This window comes from Talpa europaea, assembly GCF_964194135.1.
Source record: "Talpa europaea genome assembly, chromosome: 5".
Classification (NCBI taxonomy): Eukaryota; Metazoa; Chordata; class Mammalia; order Eulipotyphla; family Talpidae; genus Talpa; species Talpa europaea.
The window spans coordinates 54,932,484-54,959,099 of NC_140071.1; the positions used below are offsets into that span (position 1 = coordinate 54,932,484).

General features: G+C 35.8%; 1 protein-coding gene across 2 annotated transcripts; it reads left to right on the top strand.

The window, feature by feature from the left end:
* Positions 1-797: 797 nt before the first annotated feature.
* On the top strand, positions 798-26,015 carry TRIM23 (tripartite motif containing 23; the record flags this gene model as incomplete). Of its 2 annotated transcripts, XM_084233819.1 has the most annotated exons (11): positions 798-878; positions 5,753-5,915; positions 10,122-10,243; positions 12,483-12,761; positions 13,579-13,761; positions 16,318-16,533; positions 19,036-19,170; positions 22,067-22,196; positions 22,916-23,026; positions 23,689-23,813; positions 25,836-26,015. In XM_084233819.1, the coding sequence occupies 11 exons, from the start codon at positions 798-800 to the stop codon at positions 26,013-26,015; spliced, it is 1,725 nt and encodes a 574-aa protein (XP_084089945.1). The 2 variants fall into 2 exon arrangements, with proteins under 2 accessions (XP_084089945.1, XP_084089946.1); XM_084233820.1 differs by lacking the exon at positions 13,579-13,761.
* Positions 26,016-26,616: the final 601 nt, after the last annotated feature.

A 26,616-nucleotide genomic window follows, 5' to 3' on the forward strand; every position in this document is an offset into this window, starting at 1 on the left:
TCCAGTCACAGTCACGGCTCGCGGCTTACGGAAACGACTCCAGAGCAGTAATGCGCAGACTCTCCAGTACCTGCTCTGAGGAGCTCGGGACGTGGGATGCTGGGATTTGTGGTTTATACGAGCCGCGTTGCATGCAGGGAGATGTAGTTCCCCCTTGCCTCTGTCTTGTAGTTGAGTAGGAAAAATCGATACTAGAGTGTCAGCTTCCCCCAAAACTTGTTTTATCCCTTAAAAAAAAAAAAGATTTATTTATTTATGCATAGAAGAGCTGGAGTACAGGCCAGAGATGCGGGGGCGTGGGGGAGAGTGAGAGGATCCACCAGAGACAGTGGGGAAGAGAACAAGCAGATTGACTGAAGTACACAGCTGAGGGGAGCAGCAGGCGAGTCAGGAGAGGTCTGCTGTGCCATGTGGGTTTCTCCCTGGCTGGCCGGGGATTGAACTCGTGCTGCAGAGGCTGCGGATTGCTTCATGGTACGATGCTTAACCCCTTGAGCCACCAGGGAGGCCCTTTATCCCATCTCTTGCCCATAGAATTATTCCTCCCCTTCCACCAGTTCCAGACTAGTCAATGATAACAATAAAGATAAGAAAGCGCCCGTGTACAGGGTTGTTCCCTTGGAGACCTAGTAACACGCAGGAGGAGGAGCGACGAGGCCCTCGGAGCAGCGTCAGGCGTCGCACTGCGCCTGTGCGCCAGCGGCGCGCGCCAGGGCCTCTGGGTAGGCGGCCCCGCCCCGCCCCGCCCCTCACTAGAAGGCCCTGGCGGCTGCCACTGCGGCGCGTTTCCTGCTAGGATGGCCGCTCTGCTTGTAAACAAGCCCGGAGCAGGACTAGACAGTGGCCGGCAGGGCAGCCGGGGCACGGCCGTGGTGAAGGTGAGAGGGACCTTGCGTGCACTGTTCTCCACCTTCGGCCTCCCTTCGGTTCAGTCCCATCGATGTGGCCGACGGCGCCGCGGCCCTGGCTTGTTCGGGGGGGATACGCAGCCCCTGGGCCGCTCTGGGCTTTAGAAGCCGTACTTGCTCCAGAGAGACTTTTCTCTGTGCTAGCTCGCAGTTGCCTTCTTCTCCTTTGGCAGTCCTCCGCTTGGCATCGCTAACGGGGACATGTGTGAAAAGATGCTTATGGGCCTCTGAGACTGACCCGAGCTGGTCTTTGCCTAGTACTGCTTTTTTGGTTAAGCTCAACAGGCATTAATTAGCTTATTCTTATTCTTAGTTTATTAAATTGAGCCATCCTATTTGCCAGTACTGTTCGGTGTCATAGCTCGTTAACATCTGCTTTAGGAGGTACATGTTAGTTCCCATTTCACACGTGAGAAAATTCAGGTTTAGGTTCGCACGGAATTTGTCAGAGCCAAGATTGACTGGCGTTACAGAGTGCTTTTCAGTGCTGCAGTACTTCAGTAACCAAATATCTATTACTGATTGAATGCGTCCCCTCTCTCTTGGTAGTGCAATTTATGAAAGTTTTTGAGCAGTCTCCATCAGTAGCCTAGCTGGGCGTTAATGGTAGAGTATGTGAATTGCCCAGGGCTTGACGTTAGAAATTCTATTCGTAGGCATTCCAAAATTCATTTAGTAAACAAATAAATTGAAATATGTGAAATTCGTTTTGCTTTTCCATTATTTATAATGTGGAAAAATCTGGAAGGGAGAATGATGTCAGTGGTTTGAGAACAACCTTAAGGATTATCTGTAATCTGAAATTTTCCTGGCGACGTATTAGAATCATTGACGACTTTAAAAAAAAGTTACTGATAAAAACGTTGTCCTCCCCGAGTTCTGCTTACGTTGACATCAGAATATTTTTTTATATTCCCAGAAATGATTTTAAGGTTCAACCAGCATGGAGAATCCCTGGACTAGTTAAGATCTGAAGTTCTTTTGAGGTCTTGAATAATGATCCCTTTAAGTTTTCACCCATTGATGGTTCTCACATCACAACAAATGATTCATTTCTGCTCACAACTATATTTTCAGCCAATATTGGTGTTTGTTGATTCATCTGACTTTTATATGTTAATGAAGTTATTCTGAAGATATATATCTGAGATGTAGAGGAGCCCTTTTGATATTAGGCATTTTGTATGTTTGAGATTTTATTAAATTGTGTTTTTTCTAAATGGAGATTACCTGAAGGTTATTTAGTGAACTTGCTTGAAGTTTAAGAAGTTTTAATTGGAATAGATTTTATTGCTGTATCTGCTTTTCTTACCATAATTGCCTTAAAAATTGCAAAAGCATACCAAAGCCTGATTTAACTCATGTTTGTTAGCAGGCTCACATTTGTCATTTTCTTCTTTATGTAGAAAATGTACCTAAGTTGTGAAACAAGGTAGTTCCTTTGGCAATATCCTAATGACACATTTTGTAAGAGTGTGGTGGTATAAACTTTTCAAAATCTCAATGTCATTTTCATAGATGAAACCAAGAATTATTTATCAGAGGGTAAAGTTGAAGTATAAAATGTTAGTAATATGTAAAATGTCCTCCTGCATAATAAACAAGTTGATAATGACTTTAGAAAAAACAGGCAAAAGTGTGATGTTATGAAATTATTTACATTCAAAATATGTGAGGAAAGTCTTTTGAGTAGTAATCTTTAGTTTTTGAAAATATGGTCTAGCTTATTAAAATCTGATTTGCTTTTAATAATGTTTGAAGCCCTCTGTGGCATATTTGTGATGCTTTTAAAATTAAGAGTAATTTTTGATCTTGGGCTTCATTTCTTATGTTGTTAGCTATAATTCCTATTCATAAATACCGAAGAAAGAATTTCTTACTCTGTTATTTACTGGATTGTTGGAAAATAACCTAGTAACTTTGGTTTTGGACCTGTGTGTGGTTTACCAATCTGTGGAATTCTACTAGTGCTTTTTGAAAAAACCTATGGTAGCAACGTAAGTTCTTTTATCTTGTGTAATAATGGAGTCAGAGATATAAGATATGAATGAACTAAATAAATTTTTTTAAGGATTTATTTTATTTATGCATGCAAGAACTGGGGTGTAGGCCAGAAGTGTGGGGGAGGGGGAACGGGGTGGAAGGGTAAGAGGATTCACCAGAGACAGAGTGGGGAGCGAAACAGGCAGATCTACTGAAATACACTGCTGAGGGGAGCAGCAGGCAAGATAGGAGAGGTCTGCTGCATCATGTGGGTTAGCTCCTTGGCTGTATATGGAACCCAGGCTGCAGAGGCTGGCAATAGCTTGATAGCCCTGAGACTTAACTCCTACCCCACCAGGGAGGCCCCTAAATACATTTTTAATTTGGCTCTTTGTAGTTTATTTTCATAAAAAGCTTTACTCTAGTTGTCACTGTGGTAGGAACATTTATAAAAATGTTGCTTTTATTTTAAATATCTAATTGTGTTATAGCTTTTCAGTATTATTATTTGAAGATATTTAAGTGATGCTTTTCCTGTCTTTTTAAAAATATAGAATAAATTAAAGTGTATTATGTATATATTTGTATATATTTGTATACATTTGTAGACATATATTATGTATATATTATGTATATATTTGTAGATGTTCCCAGCTATTTTTCTTCCTCATGGAACCACTATTCCAATATAATCAGTTTCCTTTGTATTCTGCCAGGAAAGTTTGCCTATTTTGATAATGTATATACACATATATCTGCATATAAATATATAAATACATTTATTTAGATGTATGAGTATAAATATATGCATTATATATAAGTGTGTATGTAAATATTTTCTTGAGCTCCCCACCTTAACACAGAAGTTATACTCTTGCATTTTTTTACCCTTTATTCATATAAAATCATCCTGTGTGTTTACATAAAATACTTCCAACCTTTTCCTTTGTAGATTGCATACTTGTGTAGTATATGAATGTACTATTATTGTTTTTCAATTTTATATTAATGATACTTTGTTTTCAGTATTTTCTAATGCAAATGGTGCTGTAAGAAATAGCATGGAGATCTTGTCACAGTAAATATGTATTTGTAAGATAAATTTCAGAAAGTAGAATGACAGAGCTATTTTACCTTTTGAGTAAGTATTGCCAACTTGCTTCCATTGAGTGTACGTCACTCAATAAATACTTCACAGCCACCAGCTGTATCTGAGCATACCTGCTCTCCAACACTTTCATCAACAGAAAGTGTTACCAACCTTTTGCTCTGCTCTGAAAAAAAAAAAAAAAAAAAGAACATTGGTATAGCTTTAATTGCATTTCAAAGTGTTTTGAGTGAAATGGATATTGTTTTAAAGTATGTATTTAAAGAGCCATTTTCTTTTTCTGTGTTATATTCAAGCTCATTTGAACCATACTGGGATACAAGCAAGTTGTGAATTATGTTTTTTAACAGTGGGAGATGTTTGCATTTCATGTATAAATTCAGATTAACTGTCAAATTAAGATTAAGATTTTAATAGTCTCATTTCCACTTTCTATTTTTTGCCCTGTATTGTATATTTGTTGGGGTATTGTTATTGGCTAAACTTTAAACATTTTTATTTTGTTAGATTTTATTTATATCAGTACATGGGTACTTATGCTTGATATTTGGAATACCCTGTTCTTGACAGCTTTTTGTTGTAACAGGGAAAGACAGGCTTGAAAGCCAATGAAGATATTAAAGTGGTTTGGGTGTTACGTAGACACTTTTGCATGGTACATGGGTGCCCAAGGGCTCATTGGACTGAGCTGTGGGTTGACTTGAGAGATACAATTGTTTAGGAATTTGTTGGTTTATTGATATGAAAAAGTTCCCCAAAGAAAATGTCCGTTAATCTGTTTCCTCAGAGTTAGCATTAAAAAAGGCAGAAATATTGTCATCTCTGAGTATTTCAAATTCTTTGAAATAATGGGAGAATAGAGTATGAAGCTGGTGGCGGCAGGACAGAGACCAGATTATAGTACATCTTGTATGACAGGGATAAGAATTTGTGGTAAAGGTAAGCAATTCAGGGTGGGTATTTTTTAAATTAATTAAAATTGTGAAGCAGTTAGCTATGTTAAGAAAAGCATATATGTAGATTGTTGATTATAAATCATAAACTCATAGGCTTGGGAATCAGTACATGCTGGTTCTTGTTGCCTTTCCTTTGACTGACTGCATGTCTTGGGCAAATCATGTACTATAATTGGAACTAAATGGACAAAATATTTCATAACCCAGTAGCATATTTATTAATTGAGAATAAGGAATTGACACTTAAGACTAAGGTGATTGCTTTCTTGCCTTTACATTATATGATAAAAATGGTTACTAGAAGGATACTTGAGAATTTCTTAGAGCCTATTTTTAAGTTCTTTATCATTTACATGGGTAAATTGTCACCCTAGCACATATTCGAAATTATTTTTTGTCTAAATTAATGTTTTTGGGGTAGGGTTAAATAATTCAGAGAAATTAAGAACCCAGTTTGGTAGAATTATATCTGTTACAGATTCAGATATAATAAATCAAGTTAAAATTTTCAAAAGATAATTATGATCATAATTTACATTAATTATCTTGGTTTCTGACACCATTGCAAGGAGATTTCCCTACGCTGTAATGCTATTGTACAATTTGGTAGAGTCTAGAAGATGAAATGAGAAAACTTATTTTAAGGTTTTATAACTTTAGATTTTTTTCCTCCCGTGGAGGACTAGAGTAATGTAACAAGATTGATTTAATATAGTAACTAAATTTTTTTTTTAAACCTAAAACTTATTTTCTGTCAAAATCATTTCAAGAGCACATGTTCCCTTTCCAAATGTTAGGTGTTGGAGTGTGGAGTCTGTGAAGATGTCTTTTCTTTGCAAGGAGACAAGGTTCCTCGTCTTTTGCTTTGTGGCCACACAGTCTGTCATGACTGTCTCACCCGCTTGCCTCTTCATGGAAGAGCAATCCGTTGCCCTTTTGATCGACAAGTAACAGACCTAGGTAGGAAAACATATGTATGTATTAAAGATTTTAACATTGTTCATTTAATACCAATGTCATAGAAAACTTATTTTTTTACCTGATTTTTAAAGTTGTGAAACGCCAGTGAGGTTACAGTTTCTATTAAGGCCAATAATCTTGTACCTATCTATGAGCACACTCTTACTAATTTTATTTCATCTTGTAAAAATGTTTATATTCAATACTTATGTATGGAGAGCTTTAAAATACCCAAGAAAACATGCTAACCTTATTGACAGAATTAAGAATGTTAATTTTCCTGAAGCTGTTAATTCAACGAAACAGTATTTCCTTATAAACCAAGAGGCCATAATGAACATACAGATAAATAGTTTGAGTCTCAGCATATTTTTGTTTACTGATATCAGAAAAAGAAGTCTGTTTATTATTTGATAACTTTTTGCTATAAATGTGTTCAAAGATCTTGTGGATTTTTTTCAGTTCCTGCATATTTTTAAAACTTTATGTGTTTTAAAATGAATTATTGCCTTGGGATACCAGATTTGAAAATAATAGCATTTATTTACATTTGAACAGTTATTTCATTTTTTATTTTATTTTTTTTAAAAGATTTATTTATTTATGCATAAAAGAGCTGGGGTACAGGCCAGAGGTGTTGGGGGGTGGGTGGGTGAGAAGATTCACCAGAGACAGAGTGGGGAGCAGAACAGGCAGACTGAGTGAAATACACTGCTGAGGGGAGCAATGGGCGAGACAGGAGAGGTCTGCTGCACCATGTGGGTCACCTTCCTGGCTGTGGGATCAAATTCCTTCTGCAGAGGCTGCTGATTGCTTCATAGTGCGGTGCTTAACCCCTTGTGCCACCACAGAGGCCCTGAACTGTTATTTTAAAGACACGCTATAAATTCTGTAAGTTCATTCTATTTTGTAACAGAATTTTCTCCAAAATGAATTGTTTAAAGGTGCCATTTTTTTTTTTCAGGTTAGTAGCACTGTTTTTTTAAAAACTGCCTTAATATTAATTGAAGATGTTCAAAATGATTTGTCCAACAAAACGAAGGAAAAACAAGAGCACCAGTTTTTTAGGTTGGAAAGCTTTAAAAAGCTAAAAAAACATGGTTGTAAAGTGTTTTCTTTTTTAAAAAAGTATTTTTTACTTATTTATCCATGCAAGAACTGGGGTGTAGGCCAGGGGTGCAGGGGGTGAGAGGATTCACTAGAGACAGAGTGGGGTGCAGAACAGGCAGACCCACTGACATACACTACTGAGGGGATCAGTGGGTGAGACTGCAGAGATCTGCTTCGCCATGTGGCTTAGCTCCCTGGCTGGAGGTGGAACTCAGAACTTATGCCGCAGTGGCTGGTGGTAGCTTGATAGCACAGAATTTAACCCCTGTGCCAGCAGGGATGCCCTGTAAAATATTTTCTTACAGGGAGAAAATAGATATTTTTAAGATTTTAGTGATCTTTGATTTAAATTTGTGTGCCCATTATCATATAACTAATATAGCACAGTGTTAGCATTGTTATAGGTAATATTAACTAGGAGCAAAGAAATAATTTGGGTGAGAGCAGTAGTTCCTATCATGACATTCTTTTATTTGGCTTTTTATTATGTAAAATATACATGTACTTTTTTAAAATATAGAACTATATAAAAATTATAGTTTTGCAAATTAAAAATAAGCTTTCTTAAACCTTTTTGAAGAACTCTTTAAAATACCACAGTGTGGGTTGTCACTACGCTCAGTGTTTAACTAAATTAGAAATTTATGGTACATTATGGTTAATCGTATTCTGGGTTGAAATCAAACATTATTGCTATGATACCAACCTTAAAAAAATGAAACCATTGGTTTTGCCTTGGCTATATAGATTGTAATTACTATAACTTAGAGACTGGATATTCACTGTGATTCCATCCTATGGAAAATATGTAAGTGACCCTTCATATAGTTTGATGTCATTTTTTTAAATCTGTTTTTAATTGTATTCTAGAAATTATATGTATGTTTACATATAAATTTGAAAAAATGTAGAAGTATAAAGAAGAAAGTCATTTGTAATTCCTATTTAGAGAAAAAAACTATTATAAATATGAGAGAATCAAAATTCTTTAGTCCAAGAATGATTATCAGTAGTTATTTTTGGTAGTTATTATTACTGTTCAGCAATATTTCTGTTCTTTAGTCCACCTGCTAAAATTATACTTTCCTGCCCTCTTATAAGTAGGTGCAGCTATGTGATTTCTTTTTAACCAGTAAAATATGAATAGAAGTGAAGTTTTAACTTGCAGGTAGAATCTGTTAAGAGGGAGTTTATGATGGTTTGTGGTAAAATTTTCTCCCTGATACAGTGAAATGGGCCAGTATTTGGAGGCGTAGTGACCTGTGTTATGATCATGAATAGTGGGGAACAGAACCTCTCTTGTCCTCAAGCCCTGAGATTGTTGCATGAACAAACAGTAAATTTTGTTGTTTTAAGACATTGAAATTTTAAAGTTATTTGGACAGTTATGTAAGTAGTATTAAATCTACATTAGACTTAACCCCTTCTGGTGGCAGAAGGGGTTAAGTCTCAGCACCGCGAAGCTGTCGGCAACCACTGCAGCATAAGTTCTATCCCTGGCTAGGGAGCCTGTTCTGTCTCGCCCTGCTGCTCCCCTCAGCGATGTATTTCAGTAGATCTGCCTATTCTGCTCCCTACTCTGTCTCTGGTGAATCCTGTCACACACACACCTCCACCCCCGCCCCCCATACCTCTGGCCTACGCCCCAGTTCTTGTATGCATAAATAAATAAATAATATAAAAAATAAATGTTATATTAGGCAATGGGTAGATACTGCCTATATATTGCTAGGAGTTTATGTGTATGTGTCATATAATGATAATACCTGGAAAACTGTCAAGATGATATATTTAAGTAAGGGACTCACTTGGTGTACTTCTTAACTGTAATGTAAGTAGAGTTAATAGAACTCAGCTTGTGGTAGAGTGTATGTGAAAAATTAAGGAGAAACTCTGGTAATGTGGCAAGACTGAAGGAAAAGCTGAGTGGCTTGCATAAATGTACTTGGGAAATTAGGTCACAGAAGTCAGTGGAGGCTAAAGATATTTAGCCTAGTTAGCCTAGTTTAAATTTTTTTGAGAACTCCAACAAGAAGTGACTTTAAAAGAAAGGGGAAAAGAGGGACAAGAGGAAGGAAAGCTCTGCAGTTAATAATCCCATTTATTTTTTATTTTATATCCATCCCTTCATATAGTGAATATGTAGTAGATGCTATTTACCAGGTGCTATTTGTTTTTATAGAACCTCAACATGATGACATTCCTTCTAATAGGCACCAGTCGTTCTAACCACTAAGGGATCTGGCTTTTACTTACAAACACAGGAAGAGTTTGTGTGTATGTGCATCATTCACATATGCATGCTTGTCTGACCTTTTATGGTTGGTCCTGGGGAAAAGACGCATTGGTCCTTATTCAGATGTGCCTAGTACTGTCATCCTAGAAGGGATTATTGTCTTACTTTTGTGTGAGGTTCTGTATGTTTGCATGGGAAAGAGTTACATAGTTATTGACTGTCATTGAGTTCTAGATTAGTAAAGGATAGGGAAAAATATCTTTGGGTGTTCCAGTTCTAGTTTACTTAGAGATGGAGCATTTTAGTCAGTGTGTCTTCTGTACAGTGATTTTCAAATATGAGTTATAAAATAGGTTTAATCGGTTATAAACAACTTTAAAAAAAGAAATAGTACAAAAAATCAGTGTGTTGCACACTATAAGAGTGAATATTGGTGTGTGAAACTTTTTCAGTTATATATGTGTATATGTATGTGTGTATGTATGTGTGTATATGAATATATACACATACATATATGTTATCCTGGGTAGCAATGTAAATATAGATCTTATCTGTAATTTGTCATAAAAATATTTTAAAGTACTGTTTTAGAATATGTAATGAAAGTGACGAAAAGAATTTATTAAATGATAGAAAAATAATAGAATTTTAAAGTATGTTAGTACTTAGAATCATGAAGAGATCTGTTTTTTAAGAGATTAATAAGATAATTGTTCTAGTATAGAGAAATTAGGGAAATTTGAATTTTTAAAATTTAGACACAAGTGATTAAACAGTAAGACTTCAAAATTAATGTTGAGAGCTCAGATAAAATTATTAATATTTCATTTTCTTAGATTAAGTTATTTTTTATATTCCAGGAGATTCAGGTGTGTGGGGTTTGAAAAAAAATTTTGCTTTATTGGAACTTCTAGAACGACTGCAAAATGGACATGTTGTTCAGTATGGAACTGCAGAAGAAACCATTGGGATATCTGGAGAGGTATTGATTAAGCTTGGTGAAATATTTTTATTGGTAGGAATTTTTTCTTTAACTTACAATATTTGACATTAAAAGCATATTATTTCTCTTCAGCAGCTAGGATTTCAGAAGCAGGTTTATTTTGTTACAGTTTTAAAGGCAGCTATATTTCCCAAAGAGCAAAAGTAAAACTGAAGCTTGAATTTCTGAAACTATTATATCCAAACCATGTTTTATGTGTAAATTTGTCTCCTTATCGTATAAGAGTAAGGAGATTATGGGAAAGCAAGAAGTATATATAAGCTACATTAAGGCAGAGGATACGAAACTGAATCAGTCAACACAAAGCACAAAGAGGACCTCCATGAAAGAGACCATTTTGTGTAGAAGCAAAATGCCTTTAAAGATAGCAGTAGCTCCAGAGGGATTTGCTACCATTAAAGAGCTTCAGGAAAAGGTTAAATTATGTGTGGATATACTCTCTTGGGACAGGTAGGGCTCCAATAAATATTAGAGGGAAGTTCACTAACACAGGTTAAAATACATTTTTAATTCTTGATTGCCTGCATAACTCATGTAATACAGAGCATGAGTGTAGAGGTCAGGAATGGACACAGTGCAGGTTTTCTGATCCAGGAGACCGGGTTAAGGAGGAGTCCTGGAGCCCTCAGTGGTTTTTGGCAGGTCTTTTATTGGGATTACCAGGTACACTGCAGGCAGGGGTGTTGGGGGGCCGGGAGGCTGGTAGGCCTCCCAGCCCCCAGCAAGTCTTCACTCTGTCTGGGCTCTCCAGCGTTCTCTGCTTCTCTCTCAGCTTCTGCTACTTCTTTCTCGGCTTCTTGTCTTCTACTGGCGTCCCCGTGACGCCGCCCTAAAAAGCATAGTCTTAGCCCAGGTGGATCTCATCTACCTATGCCCACACCCTGCTCCAGGTGCCCGCCATCAGGCATGCATTCAGGACCTCAAGGATCCATCATCTATCCTGATGGCGGGAGGGCAGAAAAGCCTGACATTTTTTCTTTACCCTACAATGGGTTTTTAGACTGCTGTGGATTTAAGAATAGTTGTAGGTAACATTTAGTAATGATTTTGATCAACTTTAAAACCACATGCTTAATATAAAGAAATAAATATCAGATTGATTTCCACTTCTATTAGAACATGATTTATATAAAGTGAATCAGTGAAATGAATGTGAAACTGAAGCACTGTTTCCTAAATTTTTGCAATTCTTTCCTATGTTTTGTCTTTCATCTTTTTTCAGAAGTCATTAATCTGCTATCTAATCTGCTATCTAAGTTATGTTAGGTCAGTAAAACTAAATCTATGTCAGGTTAGGAAAACGAAAGACATGAGTTTTTTATTTCACATGTACACATAGTTTTTCATAGTTGTAAACTGTTTAACTTTGGGTTCATTTCTTATTTAATTGATATAGAAAGACCCCACCAATGTATTTTCTAATTTTTATTTCTAGAAAAATTTATACCAAATTTTTTCCTTTTCAATATGGCCTTTTAATGTTCAGCAAAAGTTTTTAAAGTATTCTTGATTATGTCACATGTAAATTTTTCAGCTTTGAATGTGTTTTAATAATTAATGAAAATTAGAAATAATATTTAAAAACTTAATAGAATGTAGATTTTATTTTTTTTTAACTTGTTAATTTTAATCAGTGATTTTCAACCAAGCTTACCTATGGATCTTTAGAAAAAAACTACAGAAGCCCAGGTTTCACCCATGACCTATTGAAATAAGTATTACCCGGTTTGAACCTGGGTCTCTGTGTTTTTTAAAACTTTACAACTGATTCTGTCTAAGCCCCTTGTTATCTAAAGAGCGTTTGTGTTTCTTTTCTTCCTATTTAGCATCATAAGTAATATTGCAAGCATTTGGAGACGTATTTAATATCAGACTATTTAGTTTTTAAAAAACTAATCTCTATTCAGTTTCATAGGTATAAAGGACAGACAGGGGGTACTTCGTGGAAGATATCATTGCACTGACTTAGTCTATGAGAATAGTTTTACTTTTAGCCTCAGATTCATTGTGTATATTGGTAATAAATCTCAGAAATAACATCTCACCCATATAAATGAATATGTTCTTAGATGAGCAAAAAAATACTTAATTGCCAATATATTTTCTTATACAAAGGCTGATGGGGTAAAACAAAATTATGGAATTTTATGTTTCAGAATTTGTCATGTTATAATGATTGGGGTTCAGTTTTAAAACATCAGTTTTTTTTGTTTAGCAGAGCATCATTCGTTGCGATGAAGATGAAGCTCACGTTGCATCCGTCTATTGCACTGTATGTGCAACTCACTTGTGTTCAGAGTGTTCCCAGGTTACTCATTCTACAAAGACATTAGCTAAGCACAGGCGAGTGCCTTTAGCTGATAAACCTCATGAGAAAACCATGTGCTCTCAGCATCAGGTGCATGCCATTGAGTTTGTTTGCTTGGAAGAAGGCTGTCAAACTAGCCCACTTATGTGCTGTGTCTGCAAAGAATATGGAAAGCACCAAGGTCACAAGGTATGAATATAATTTTTCAGCCCACCAGTTATTTTCACTGACCTGACTCTTTATGTTAAAAATAGAGATTAAAGAAGAATTCAGTGATGAAAGTTGAGCTCTGTAGCATGAAAAGAAACGAGGTTTAATTTTTGAGTGTCTTAAAATTTCAGAGAGACCTCATGATTTTTTTCCTTTTTTGAAAGATAACTTTCCATCAGGAAATAGAAATTCTCTTCTTCATGTGCATGTTTTCATAATATGCTGGATTGTTTTGACAGTATTTATATCTATTGACGAACTATTGCTTATGATAAAACTTTATAGAGAAGGTCTTTTGGATTCTTGTTTGTTTAGTAATAAATGAACTTCCAAATTTTAAATGATTTGTTTGCACGGTAGTTTTCTTACACAGGGATGAAGTCATTTTAATATATTTTGCCTTTTTTTAAAAAAAGATTTGTTTATTTATTGCATATAAGAACTGGGGTATAGACCAGTAATGCAGGGGGTGAGAGGATTCATTAGAGACAGAGTGGGGAGCAGAACAGGCAGATATTCTGGAATACACTGCTAAGGGGAGCAGTGGGTGAGACAGGAGTGGTCTGCTCTGCCATATATGGGTTAGCTCCCTGGCCTGGCCTGGGAAACTCAGACTGTCACAGTGATAGCACTGAGACTTAACCCCTAGGCCAGCAGGGAGGCCCTGTTTTACCTTTTTGTACTATGCTTTTTCTAAATGTGTTATAAAAACTACTTGTGACAGATGCTTAAGTAGTTCTTTATGTCAGTAGTCAATACTATGAGTCCTTTTCTATAATTATGTTGCATTTTATAGCATTCAGTGTTGGAACCAGAGGCTAACCAGATCCGAGCATCAATTTTAGATATGGCTCACTGTATACGGACGTTCACTGAGGAAATTTCAGATTATTCCAGGAAATTAGTTGGAATCGTTCAGCACATTGAAGGAGGAGAACAAATAGTAGAGGATGGAATTGGAATGGCCCACACAGAGCATGTATGGATTTTTTTTCTCCTTTCTATACTTTTTCCTCCTCATCTTTTAATCTACTAATATTTATTGAGTAATTACATATGCCAGTACTGGAAATAAATTTTTCAACAGCCTCTGTCTTCATGGAACATCATGGAAAAGAGATGGTTTCAAGTGTGATAGTTTTGTGTGGTAAGTACAGGATTCTTTGGCAATGCATCGGAGGTACAACAATCTCGGTGAATCAGGAACATCTTCCTAAAAGACATAATATCTAACTGAAATTTGAAAGATTTTGTGTGTAAGTTGTCCCAGAGAAGGAAATGTATGTTGTAATATCTATAAGTGAGAATTGTACATATTGTAGAAACTTAAAGATGTTAACTATGGTTGGAGCTTTGAGTATGTATTGGGTGGGGCATATAGCAAGAAAAGAGTTAAGAATCAAATTCTGTAGGATCTTGTTAACCATGTTCAAGAGTTTGGACTTTGTCTAAAGGACAGTGTTGAGACACTGAAGAATTGACATAGAAATAACAGTTGGATTTCATTAAGAAAGCTTGTTCTTTAATATAAAAAAATGAATTCGAGGAGAAATAAGATTAGAAGCAAAGAGTCTTGTTAGGAGCTAAAGTTACCAACTTGAGGAATGTTTATGGCCTCGGTAGTGAGTATGGGAACAAGTAGATAGATTTGAAATTTTAAAGAGGTAGAATTGGTGGGTCTTAATGATTGATAATATTGATTAGATGGGTAACTGGGGGGTCAGGCTTGATAAGCTAGGTTTCTACCTTGCTCTACTAATGAATGATGATATCATGCACTGATGGGAGAGGAGGAAGTGTTTTGGGGGGAATTAATGCGACCAAGGTGATGTTTATTTTTGGCTGTTGAATTTTATTATTTTTGTGAAATAATCAGATGGAAATACTTTCCAATGAATTAAGGAGTACTCCTTAATTGTATAATATGGGGACAGACAAGATGTAATGTTCTCTAATAAATAAACATATTTAAAGCTAAGTCATTGGGGGATGTTGCTGGAACTGCTTTGTTCATAGTGGCCACAAGCCGCGTATGGCTAATTGTTTAAACTGTTTAAAAATTAATTAAAATGCAAAATTTAGTGTAATTAAAATGCAAAATTTAGTGTCTCAATCTCTACCTATATTTTAAGTGCTCAGTAGGCACTTGTAGCTAGTGGCAAACATATTAGATGGCACAGCTGTAGACCATATCCAGTGTCATAGAAAGTCCTGGTAGACATTGTTGTGCTAGAGTGGATATATTTTATTTACTCCCTCAGCAGATATTTATTGAACACATACCAAATGTGCTACATTGATCTAGCCGTAGTCTAGCTAAGAAAACACCACTGTGCAAGTCAAAATCCTCAGCCTTTGCAGAGTTACATTCTAATGTGGTTAGAGACACTAATAAAATACTTCAAGACAGAATTATGTTAGGTGCTTTGGAGAAAGACAAGCTAAAAAGATAGTAAACTTTTTTATGGGGAGTTCAAGGATTGACATTCTAGGAAAGGAATAATGGGCAAGTACTTAGTGGAAATAAGAGAGCAACATGCAAATAAATATTTAGGGGCAGAGCATTCAAGGCAGAAAGACAAGCTAATGTAAAGACTCTGAAGTTTGGGTGTACCTAACCAACTGTGAGGAGGCTAAGTATAGCTGGAGTAGAATGAATGAGAAGGAATGTAAGAGAATAGATGATAGAAAGGGCCTAAAAGCACTTGCTCTTCTTTCTGCCAGGGAACGCTCTTTCCCAAGATAATTGCCTGTTTTCCTCTTACTTTGTCAGGTCTTTGCTCACTTATCTTGACCTTCTCAAGTCTGCCTTTGAAAATCTCATATGATAGATTTTGGCATTTACTTACTCTGAGTGGAATGGAAAACCATTAGAGAGTTTTGAGCATAAACTATTTTTTCTGATTAACATTTAAAAGGGCTGCAATAGATTATAGGAAATGAAATAGATCTAGTGAGACCATTTATAAAACCATTATAGTAATCAGCTGAGAAATGACTTCGGATCAGGTTGGTAGATATACAGCAGATCCTCAGATAGTGTTGTTTCATTATAATGATGATGAGAAAAAACAATCCCAGCCAAGTTGAATGAAGACATTATTAGTCAGGGACCTGCTTTCATTTAAGTAATTTTATTTAAAATTGCCGTTTCCAAGAACCTGTCAGTGACATTAAGTGAGGACCTATTAAGTGAGAACTTATTGATGTCAGCAGAATTTGCTGTGGGAACTGGTTGTAGGATACAAAAGTGTTAATGGTAACCCTATTTTTTTTTTTTTTTTACTTGAATAGCCTGGAGAGGGTGGGCTTGCCATTTATTGAGATGGGAGAGATAGGAGATTAGATATTTTACTTGACATGTCTTTAAATAGTTGGCTATCCAAAGGCTGTATTTATGGGGAGAGATCTAGTGTGAAGATACAAATTTTGGAATTTATAAAGATGTAGATCTAGTATTTAAATTTTCATTATTTCATGTATAAAATACTTGTTAAGTTAATAGTTGTTTAATAAGTTATTTTTATTTCCTTAGGTACCAGGTACTGCAGAGAATGCCCGATCATGTGTTCGAGCTTATTTTTCCGATCTTCATGAAACTCTGTGTCGTCAAGAAGAAATGGCTCTAAGTGTTGTTGATGCTCATGTTCGAGAAAAATTGATTTGGCTCAGGCAGCAACAAGAAGATATGACTATTTTGTTGTCCCAGGTTTCAACAGCCTGTCTCCATTGTGAAAAGACTTTGCAACAGGTAGAGAGTTTAAACGTGGTTAGGACATAGTTTAAGAAGGAGAATTTATAAGATTAAGTAGACATAATTAGACATACACACTGTTCTATTTCATTAATTCAGTAAGTATTTTTTGTGTCTATTTCATACACTAAATGTTGTGCTTAAGACATAGTCTCTAACCTCCATTTTATTCCACCAACCTTATCAGTGGCTTCTTCATGGGCCATATCTACCATAAAACCATGGATATTTCAGTCATGCCCATCCAAAAATAGTACAAGTCATGTACTATTTTTTCTGTTTAGTGGGCTTAATATTTTCCTCTCTGGTAGCAGATGTCCTTCAAAGTCTAGCTCAAATGTTTGCTGTTCTTTGAAGTTCTCTTTCTTTTGGCCAGGCGGTGCCTCTCTACTACCTATCTCTGCTCTAATTCAGTAATATTAGAGCAAGCCTGTTTTATTTTAAAGATTTATTTATTTATGCATACAAGAACTGGGGTGCAGGCCAGAGGCCTGGGGGGGGGGTGAGAAGATTCACCAGAGACAGAGTGGGGAGCAGAACAGGCAGACTGACTGAAATACACTGCTGAGGGGAGCAGCAGGCGAGTCTGGAGAGGTCTGCTGCGCCATGTGGGTAGCGCTCTGGCTGGTGATCAAACTCATGCTGCAGTGGCTGTGGGTAGCCACCAAGGAGGACCCACAAGCCTATTTTTAATGATTGAGGTATCCTAAGCAATTTATTACCCAGTTTGCAGATTACTTACTTTTAAAATAAATTAGATTTAAAGTTGTTTTTAACAAAAATATCAGTCATTTCTATTTCAGATCTGCTTTCATGATCTGAAATCTAAAGCCAATCATTGCCCTATGAATTCCAGATAAGCTAAAGTCTATCTTATTTTTTCTTAAAGATTTATTTATTCGTTTACACAAGATCTGGGGTACAGGTCAGATGTGCGGGAGGGTAAGAGTATTCACCAGAGACAGAGCCGGGAACAGAACAGACAGACTGACGGAACACTCTGCTGAGGGGAGCAGCAGGCGCGACATGAGAGGTCTGCGTGCCATGTGGGACCCTCGCTGGCTGGCTGAGATGGAAGCGTCGTTGCAGAGGCTGCGGACAGTTTTGCGGCGCTGTCTCCCTCCTCCTCCCCTCTCCCCCTCCGTAGAGTTTTTCTGTACTTTCAGTATCTGATAATGCATGTGAATGTGGCCAGACTGTGAATACTTCATTTTGTGCTGTCATTTTGGCCTTCTCCATTGAGGAATAGTGAAAGAGGCTATTGTGGCTAGAATAGAGTAAGTGACAGAGTATTGGAAAATTACTTAGTAGGTGTTATATGTTACGGACTAGTGGAAGGACTTCAACTTTTACTGACTGAAATGGGAAAAAATCACTGTATGGTTTTCAGGGTTAGAATGATTTGATCTTACTTGTTTAAAGGATCACTCTGCTGTGTAAAAATCAATTGACAAGGGCAAAGAGGGATGGATTTCAATAGTGAGGAGGCTATTGTGAATTCCAAGTGAAACATAACAGTGGCTTGGATAGCAGGGGTTAGAAATGCTCAGATTCTTGGTATCAGGTAGGATTTGTTGATGAATCATATATGTGGGGTATGAAGGAAGAAAAGGCAAGAATGACTTCAAGATATTTTTTTCTGAGCAAATCGAGTGATGGAATTCCTGTCAGCTTATTTGAATATATAATTTGGCAACAGATAACACCACTGCTTCCATGGAGCTTAAATATTGTTAGTAGATCTCTGTCATATGCAGACTGTGTTGGTGGTATATGTTTAGAGTATCTCTGGAATATTTGTGAAACTTAGAAAATATTTGACACTGAGGGGAGGGTCAGGGAATTTAGAATGAAAGAGGGAGGCCTTTCCAAGTTTCACTTTTAATCCTTTTATATTTTTAAACCAGTTTGTGTGTATCTTAAAATTATTTAAAAAACTTTTTATAGATGTACCACATACATACAGAAATGTGTATTTAAGGGTTCAGTTGGCTGAAATTGTAGACTAGACAATAGTGTCTAGTCAAATCAAGTGACAGGATAGTACTAGTTATGTCAGATGACCCTCAGACTGCCTTCTAGTAATTATCTGCCTTTCTTCATAAGGATAAACTACTATCCTGACTTCTAATGCATACCTTATTTTTGTCTGTTTTGGTAATTAATGTAAATGGAATAATTTTATATGGATTCTTCATGCCATTTTTTCATTTATTCATTTGTGAAATTCATGTCATCCAATGTAATTATGGTTCATTTTCACTGTAGTACAGTGTTGTATTTGTAAATATACAATAGTGTACTGTTCATGCATCAATTGATGGGTTTGTAAATTATTTATTAGTGCCCTTTTATTATCCTAGTCAAATTTACATTTAAGTTAACCTTCAGTACTGTAATGTTCAATGAACTTTCTTACGTTTTGGTGATACCTCTTTTTCCTTATTTTTTTTTTAACAAGTTTATAAGAAATAACTGGTTTCCCCCTCCTCCCCCTAGGATGACTGTAGAGTTGTTTTGGCAAAACAAGAAATTACAAGGCTACTGGAAACACTGCAGAAACAGCAGCAGCAGTTTACAGAGGTTGCAGATCACATTCAGTTAGATGCCAGCATCCCTGTCACTTTTACAAAGGTAATGTACCATAATTAATTTTTAGGTGTGTCTTCTGACAATGCATGTTTTACATTCTTTTATAATCAGCTTGAAGAGACAACTAAGAAAAATGAATCATAAAATTAAACAAAAATATTTTCTTATTGGTGAAAAGAAATGGAATACTGAATCTCTGTGTACCCATAACCCACTTTAACAATTAGAAACTTTGTATTTCATCTATCCTTTTCCCCAGTCCTCTTTCTACCTAGTCTCCCAGGTTGTTTTGGAACATATTGTAACTTACCATTTCATCCTAATATCATATTTCATCTGCAAAATACTTTCATGTGTATCTCTAAAAGTTAAGGACTCTTTTCAGTGTCCAGAGTACCTAAAAGCTTAATAAATCTCTAACATTCATTAGTTAGTATTTACATTTCCTAGATTGTTATAAATTTTTTTTTTTAAGTTGGATATGTTGAGACTCCAAACAAGACTTGTAATTGGCATTTGGTCAAAAATTTTGGTCGATTTTACAGTGATTTCCCCCAATTTAAAACATTCCATCTGTTCCTTTTGCTTTCTACTTGTAGGGTTTTTAAATTTTTTTGTTTTATAATTATGTGAAACATAATTACATTGTCCAAAGTCAAATCTACAAAGCAAGATTCATTCAGAGAAGTCTAATGTTTATACCTGACCTCTCCATCCTTTTCCTCTTTCCCGTAGAAATACACTGAGCTTCTTGTATTTTTATGTCTCTTTCTTAGATTTTGGAAGTTTTCAGCCATTATCTCTTCAAGTGATCTCTTTTATCCATTTCCTTCTGTCGTCTCCTTCTTGGAATCTCACAATGTGTATATTGGCCCACTTCATGGTGTCTCAGCAGTTCCTTAGATTCATTCTCTTTGCTTTTCTTCATTTTGCTCTTCTGACTCAATATCAAATGACTTGATTGCTGAGTAGTATTTCATTGTGTAAACAGCATATCTGCTTGATCCATTCATCTGTTTTTTGACTTTTAGGTTGTTTCTATATTTTAGCTATTGTAAATAGACTGCAATAAACATAGGAGTGCAGGTTTCCTTTTGAATTAGTATTTTTGTGTCCTTTGGGTACAGAATCTACTTTTTTTTTTTTTAAGTGTCTCATTTTGTCCATTGTTTTTCTCAAATTTTTACTTGTATTTCTTTTAGCTCATTGATCATCTTTATGGTATTTATTTTAATTCATAGTCAGCTCAGATTCAAATTTCTGCAAGTTCAGTTTTTAAATTTTTTGTTCCTTTGATTTAGTAATGTTTCCCTGTTTCTTTTTATATCTTGTGATCTTTTGAAGAAGCATCTTCCTTACCCAATCTTTATGGGTGGGTTTCATGCATTGGACAACTGTCATTTGTGAGCCTTGTGAGAGATTCTAGGACTTCTCAAAACTTGTTCTGAGAATGTATCTTCTCTGGCCTTGGACATGTGTTTTTAGCCATCTCAAAATACCTTAGCAGCTTTTCCCTACTTCTCACAAGTTAATAATTTCTTATTCCCCACTGTGACTCCCTGCATACCTGCAGGGAGTTTCTTGACTCTGTTTACAGTGGCTTCCAAACTATGCCACTAGTCACTAAGAGGTTCTAGTTAGACAGAAGCCAGTGTCTAGGATTGTCCCTAAGTAAGCCAAAAATTGAAGGCTTATTTCACATTTTGTTTCTGCCTCAAGGAAAGAGACTGGCATAAGAGCTTCCCTCCCAATTCCACAATGCTGTTCTGGGTAGGGAGAGGAATTCTATTTTCCTCCTCTCTTGCTGGAATCTCTTCTTGGGTTTTATTTTGGCTTGACTGCTAATATAGCTACTCACAAAGGTATTCTGGTCCACATAATGTATTATTTCTGAGTTGTAGGAATGGATTTCAGTGTAGATTTGGGAGCATATGTTTTGCATTGATGTTAATTGAAGCTGATGGAATAAATGAGTAGGTATAATAAGAAGCTGGCCTAATACGGACTCTGAATATTATCAACGTTTAAGATACGGATAAAAAGAAAATGGGAGGGAATATACAAAAAGGATTGAAAACCAGGAAAATTTGTTTCATAAAAGCCATAAAAAGTATTCAAATAATGAAGCAGAATAATAATTTTGCTGGCACTTATTTACAGTTATCAAATGCCAACAACTGTTAGAAGGAGTTTTAGTTATATTTTATGAAAGTAATCCTTGCAGAAATTCTATATAAATTTGGTACTATTTTTACCCTCATTGTATAGATGAGAGAAATGAGGCAGAGTTCATGTAGCTAGTTACATGTATGTTCATAGCAGCATTATTTTTAGTATCAAAAAATCAGAAATGACCTAACAGCTGTCAGTTGGTAGTTGATTAAATTGTGGCTCATGGAATATAATGAGCAATTGAAAGAAAAAGGTAGATCTGTATATTTTGAAATGAAAGGATTCCAATACTGTTGAATGTAAGAAGTTGCAGTATTTAAAAAAAATACTTGGTTTGTACATGTTAACTAATGTTTACATAGGCAAGTGGAGGCATACACATGAAATTGTTAAAAATATTTCTGGGATATAAGTGACAATTTTCATTTTATATTAATATATTTAACAGCATAATATATTTAGACTAAGTTGACTAGAAAATTTGGGAAAATGAAGTATATGTGTACATTTGTTTATTTATATGTGTGTGTGTATATAATACTATATATATACTGATAGATTTATTACTGAGAGATTTGAATAATTTATCTTTGAACAGATCAGATTCAAGGTATTTTGTGGAATACAACTCAACATTTCAATGGGTAGAGGAATGTATAGGAGACAAGGAAATAATAACATAAATAGCTTATAAATAAAAGTGTAAATGCTAGTACTTTCTAACTTCATATCAAATTAAAAAGATCAATAATTTTTTAAATTATAGGATAATAGAGTTCATATTGGACCAAAAATGGAAATTCGAGTTGTTACATTAGGATTAGATGGTGCTGGAAAAACTACTATTTTGTTTAAGTTAAAACAGGATGAGTTCATGCAGCCTATTCCAACAATTGGTAAGTTTGAGTATTGCTTTTTACATTGTTTTTTTAAATCATTCTTTTTTTTTTAAAAAAAATTTATGCATATAAGAACTGGGGTCTAGGCCAGAGGTGCAGGGAGGTGAGAAGATTCACCAGAGACAGAGTGGGGAACAGAACAGGCAGACCAACTGAAATACACTGCTGAGGGGAGCAGCGGGAGAATCAGGAGAGGTCTGCTGCACCGTGTAGGTTAGCACCCTGGCTGGGGATCAAATTGCCACAGTGGCCAGCTATAGCTTAATAGCGCTGAGACTTTAACCACTGGTGCCACCAGGGAGGCCCATGTAGATATTTTTATAGACACATCTTAGTTTCCAGCCCAGTTCTTTGGATCTTACTGCCAACCTGGCTAGGCAATGGGCTTGTCTGTCTCTAGTATACCAGCATTTCAGAAAAATTACAAGATTCAGTGATTGTGGGGTTGAAATGTAGATGGTGGGATAGTAAGAAGGAACAGAGTGTTGTTGGAACAGTTGGAAGGAACAAAGTCATTGGTGACTCTGATGCAGGTTTCAAGGGCTAATTGCTCTTAAAGATGTACCTTCCCAGTGTAGGAGTGGAATTGATCATGCAGCAGTAGATACTGCTGTGTGAAGATATTTGTAAGTCACAATTACAGAGGGTTGCCTTTGCTTTGTGTGTCATTCATTTAAATATAAGCTTAATATTAACTTTTTTTAAAAAAAAAACAGGTTTTAATGTGGAAACTGTAGAATATAAAAATCTGAAGTTCACTATTTGGGATGTAGGTGGAAAACATAAATTAAGACCATTGTGGAAACATTATTACCTCAATACCCAAGGTAAGAGTAAAAAAATTTCAGTCCCTTGATTTAACTGATAAAGCTGATATTTAAGCATTGATTAAATACTTGACTATATCCCTAAATACTGTTACCCAAATTCACATTTTTTAAAAAGTGAAGTTGGAAAAACTAGAATATGTATGTTTATTTCCTGAAAATATAAAATTATAGCATAAGCCCATACTAAACTGAAATATGTAAGCAGTTAAGAGTACTTACCTTGCTGCTCCTAATAATCATTAGTGTTCAGATGAGTATGAGCACTACTTATTGTGGTGGTGAATACAATTTGTGGCATGTCCTCCTGCTGTTCTGTTTAATTCAGTTCAACATTTATCCATTTATAATTTCTCTGTAGCTGGCTCCCTTCCTTATTTCTATTCATAATTATTATCTGCAGAATAATCTACAGCAGCATGTTTTTGACCCAACATATCACATATAGTCTGTCTAGCATATGTTTACATTTGGGCCCCATTCTGTGCTTTTGCCAACTGTAAACCAATGTGAAATTTGTGATTATATCCTATTTTCCACTAAAAAGACTATTTTTTATTTGGGATCCAACCAAAATATAATAATGAGAACATTAAAATATTTTGTCCATCAACTGAAACTTAATGTGACTAATTGAATGTTCTTATCTTTTTTTTTGATAGCTGTTGTATTTGTTGTTGATAGCAGTCATAGAGACAGAGTTAGTGAAGCACACAGCGAACTTGCAAAGTTGTTAACAGAAAAAGAACTTCGAGATGCTTTGCTCCTGATTTTTGCTAACAAACAGGTAACATGTTTGTATTTTAGAATACTTATTTAAGCAGTAGGGTTTTTTTTTTTTTTTCCAGCCTATGAAATAAGGTAGCTGGAAAGATTTCAAAAGAATCACAGCAACTGTTTCTGCTGTTTTGAGTGTAATCTATGTGGAAGTGTTGTGCTTGGTACCTTGGAATATATAAAAAGAAGTGAGAGTAGATGTTCACCAGAAACTGGTGTAAATATATAAGTGAATATAGATGGAATTCTAATACAAAGAAATCAGGTAACTTCAGTAATATAAAAGTGTTAGGGAAAATTAGTGAGAGAGGAGTTTTACAGGTGGCATCTTAGAAGGTTTATAAGAAGTAGAATTTGAGTTGAAATTATGGATAATACTTTGAGTCAATATGTGAAGGAAAGGACATTGCAGGCAGAGAAAATAAAGCATGAGTGGGCCTCCCCAGTGGTGCAGCAGTTGAGTGCTGGGCTGTGAAGCTGCTCACAGCCTCTGCGGCGCTGGTTCGATCCCTGGCCGTTGGGTCTTTCCTGCCGCGCCCGCTGCTCCCCTCAGCAGTGTATTTCATCAGTCTGCCTGCTCTGTTCCCCACTCTGGCTCCGGTGAATTCTCTCACCCTCCCGCGCTTCTGACTGTAGCCAGTGCTTGTATAAATAAATGGATAAATCTTAAAAAAGAAAAGAAAAGAAAAGAAAGCATGAGTCTTTTCAGGGAGCATAAGGCACACCTGTATGTGAGAGGCAGGTAGACGATGAAGAAAATCTCGAGTGAAAGATTAGGCAACATTGTCCTTATAGGATCAGATTGAGAAATTTAGGTTTTATTTTATGCATAAAGGAAAACCATCAGAAGATTTTTGTATTAGTGATTAGGTCACATTAGTGTTTTAAGACTATAATCCTGGGGATAGGATATAGAGTGAATCCAGGGGCAAGGGACTACAGATAGGAAGATGCAGTCCATTGTGCAGTAATTCAAGTGAGCGTTAACAAAATCCTGAATTAGAGGAATAGAATGGTGGAAACCGATTGAAGACATTTTATGGTGGTAAAATTTGCTGACCAAATAGGGAGGATGAAGGACAGGGAGTAACGATTCCTAGATCTTGAGCCTATGCTTCTAGGGAGATGAGTGTGCTTTTAAGTGCAATGCGGGGTGGGGAGGTTAGACATCATAATAGAATGAAGAATAAGATTTTTTCCCCCTTAAATAAAAAGGTAAGAGCTAATGCATTTCACTTTACTTATGATTAAGGCCATGCAAAAAAACACAATGTACAATTTGATAATGTTTGGTAATCCTCAGCCTCAGACTGTCAGTGTGACGATTAAACTGAGATCTTTTTTTAAGCAGGCAGTTTGGCCATACATGCTGGAAGTATTAGATGCATATGACTTTTTACCCTTCAGTTCCATGTGTACTAATGTATTCTGCAGGCCAATATCCCAAGGTTATTCTATAGATAATTTTGCAAATATAAGAAAATTTTGTGTATCTACACAATGGAATGAAAATGCAGATACTAAAAATAACATGGAAATCTGCTTGTCCTGATAATGGACAGGTATCTTTAAGATACATGTTCAAAAAAAAAAAAAGAGTCTGTTCCTGTTTGTGTCTATTTGTATGTATGTACATGGGAACTTTCTGGAAAAATAGGAAACTGTAACTGGTTGTTGCTTCTGGGAGAGAGGTGTTCTGGGGTGTTGGAGTGGGAGTTTAATGTACACTTCATTTTATAAATGCTATGTAAGCCATTTTTATAACATGTTAATTTCTTTTAAATTGATGCTTGGTATTACTCAGGCTAAGTTGCCTTTATTGATTTCATTAGAAGTCTGTCTTACAAAGTATATAAGTAAGCAAATAATTTTAATCAAAACTCCAATTTCTTTATTCTTAATAATCTGAAAATAATTACTGAAAGATGAATTTAGGTTTTAACTTTAGGCTTCTGTTGGAATATCAGCAGACATATATAATTAGAAAAGTGATAATTTTGATGAAATTCTGCCATGTATATATATCTTTCAGGATGTTGCTGGAGCTCTGTCAGTAGAAGAAATCACTGAACTTCTCAGTCTCCATAAACTGTGCTGTGGTCGTAGCTGGTATATTCAGGGCTGTGATGCCCGAAGTGGTATGGGACTGTATGAAGGGTTGGACTGGCTCTCACGGCAACTTGTGGCTGCTGGAGTGTTGGATGTGGCTTAATTTTAAATGTGGCACTTGTTTAAAGTTTTGTGATTGAGTTATTTTGCACATAATATGTTGTAAAAATTCTACATCTCAAAGATAATTTATGCGGTACATACAAAAGGAATCTTGGACTGGGAAATCAGTACAGTATTGCTTTTAAAAAATTTCTGTAGCAAAAATTCAAATATGTGATTGAGAAGATTAAACTGAATTAAATAGGAATTTTTTGAGTATATACTTTTTAAAATGTACATTTGTTATTTAAGTTTTTCAGATTATATGTGACCCATAGGCTGGGAGAGAAATAGTTACAGAGGAAGGCAAGTGAAGGCTTTTCTTTCAGTGGAAAACGAATAGCCTGCTGAGTACCTGATGCCATCTCTGTGTAAAGCAAGTGAAACATAGCTTCTTTCACTTGCCTTTTCATTGAAATTTGGCAGTATTTAAGTAGTAGCAAAAAGGCAGTGACTTAATGGGATGAAATCCAAACATCATCTTTGGATAACAGGGTTACATTTACCTGTTCAGTGTAATAGGACACTTGTACTGCTAAAAACTATAAGCTATATGTAAATGATATTTTATAGTGTTTTATTAAAACTTTGTCCAAAGCATT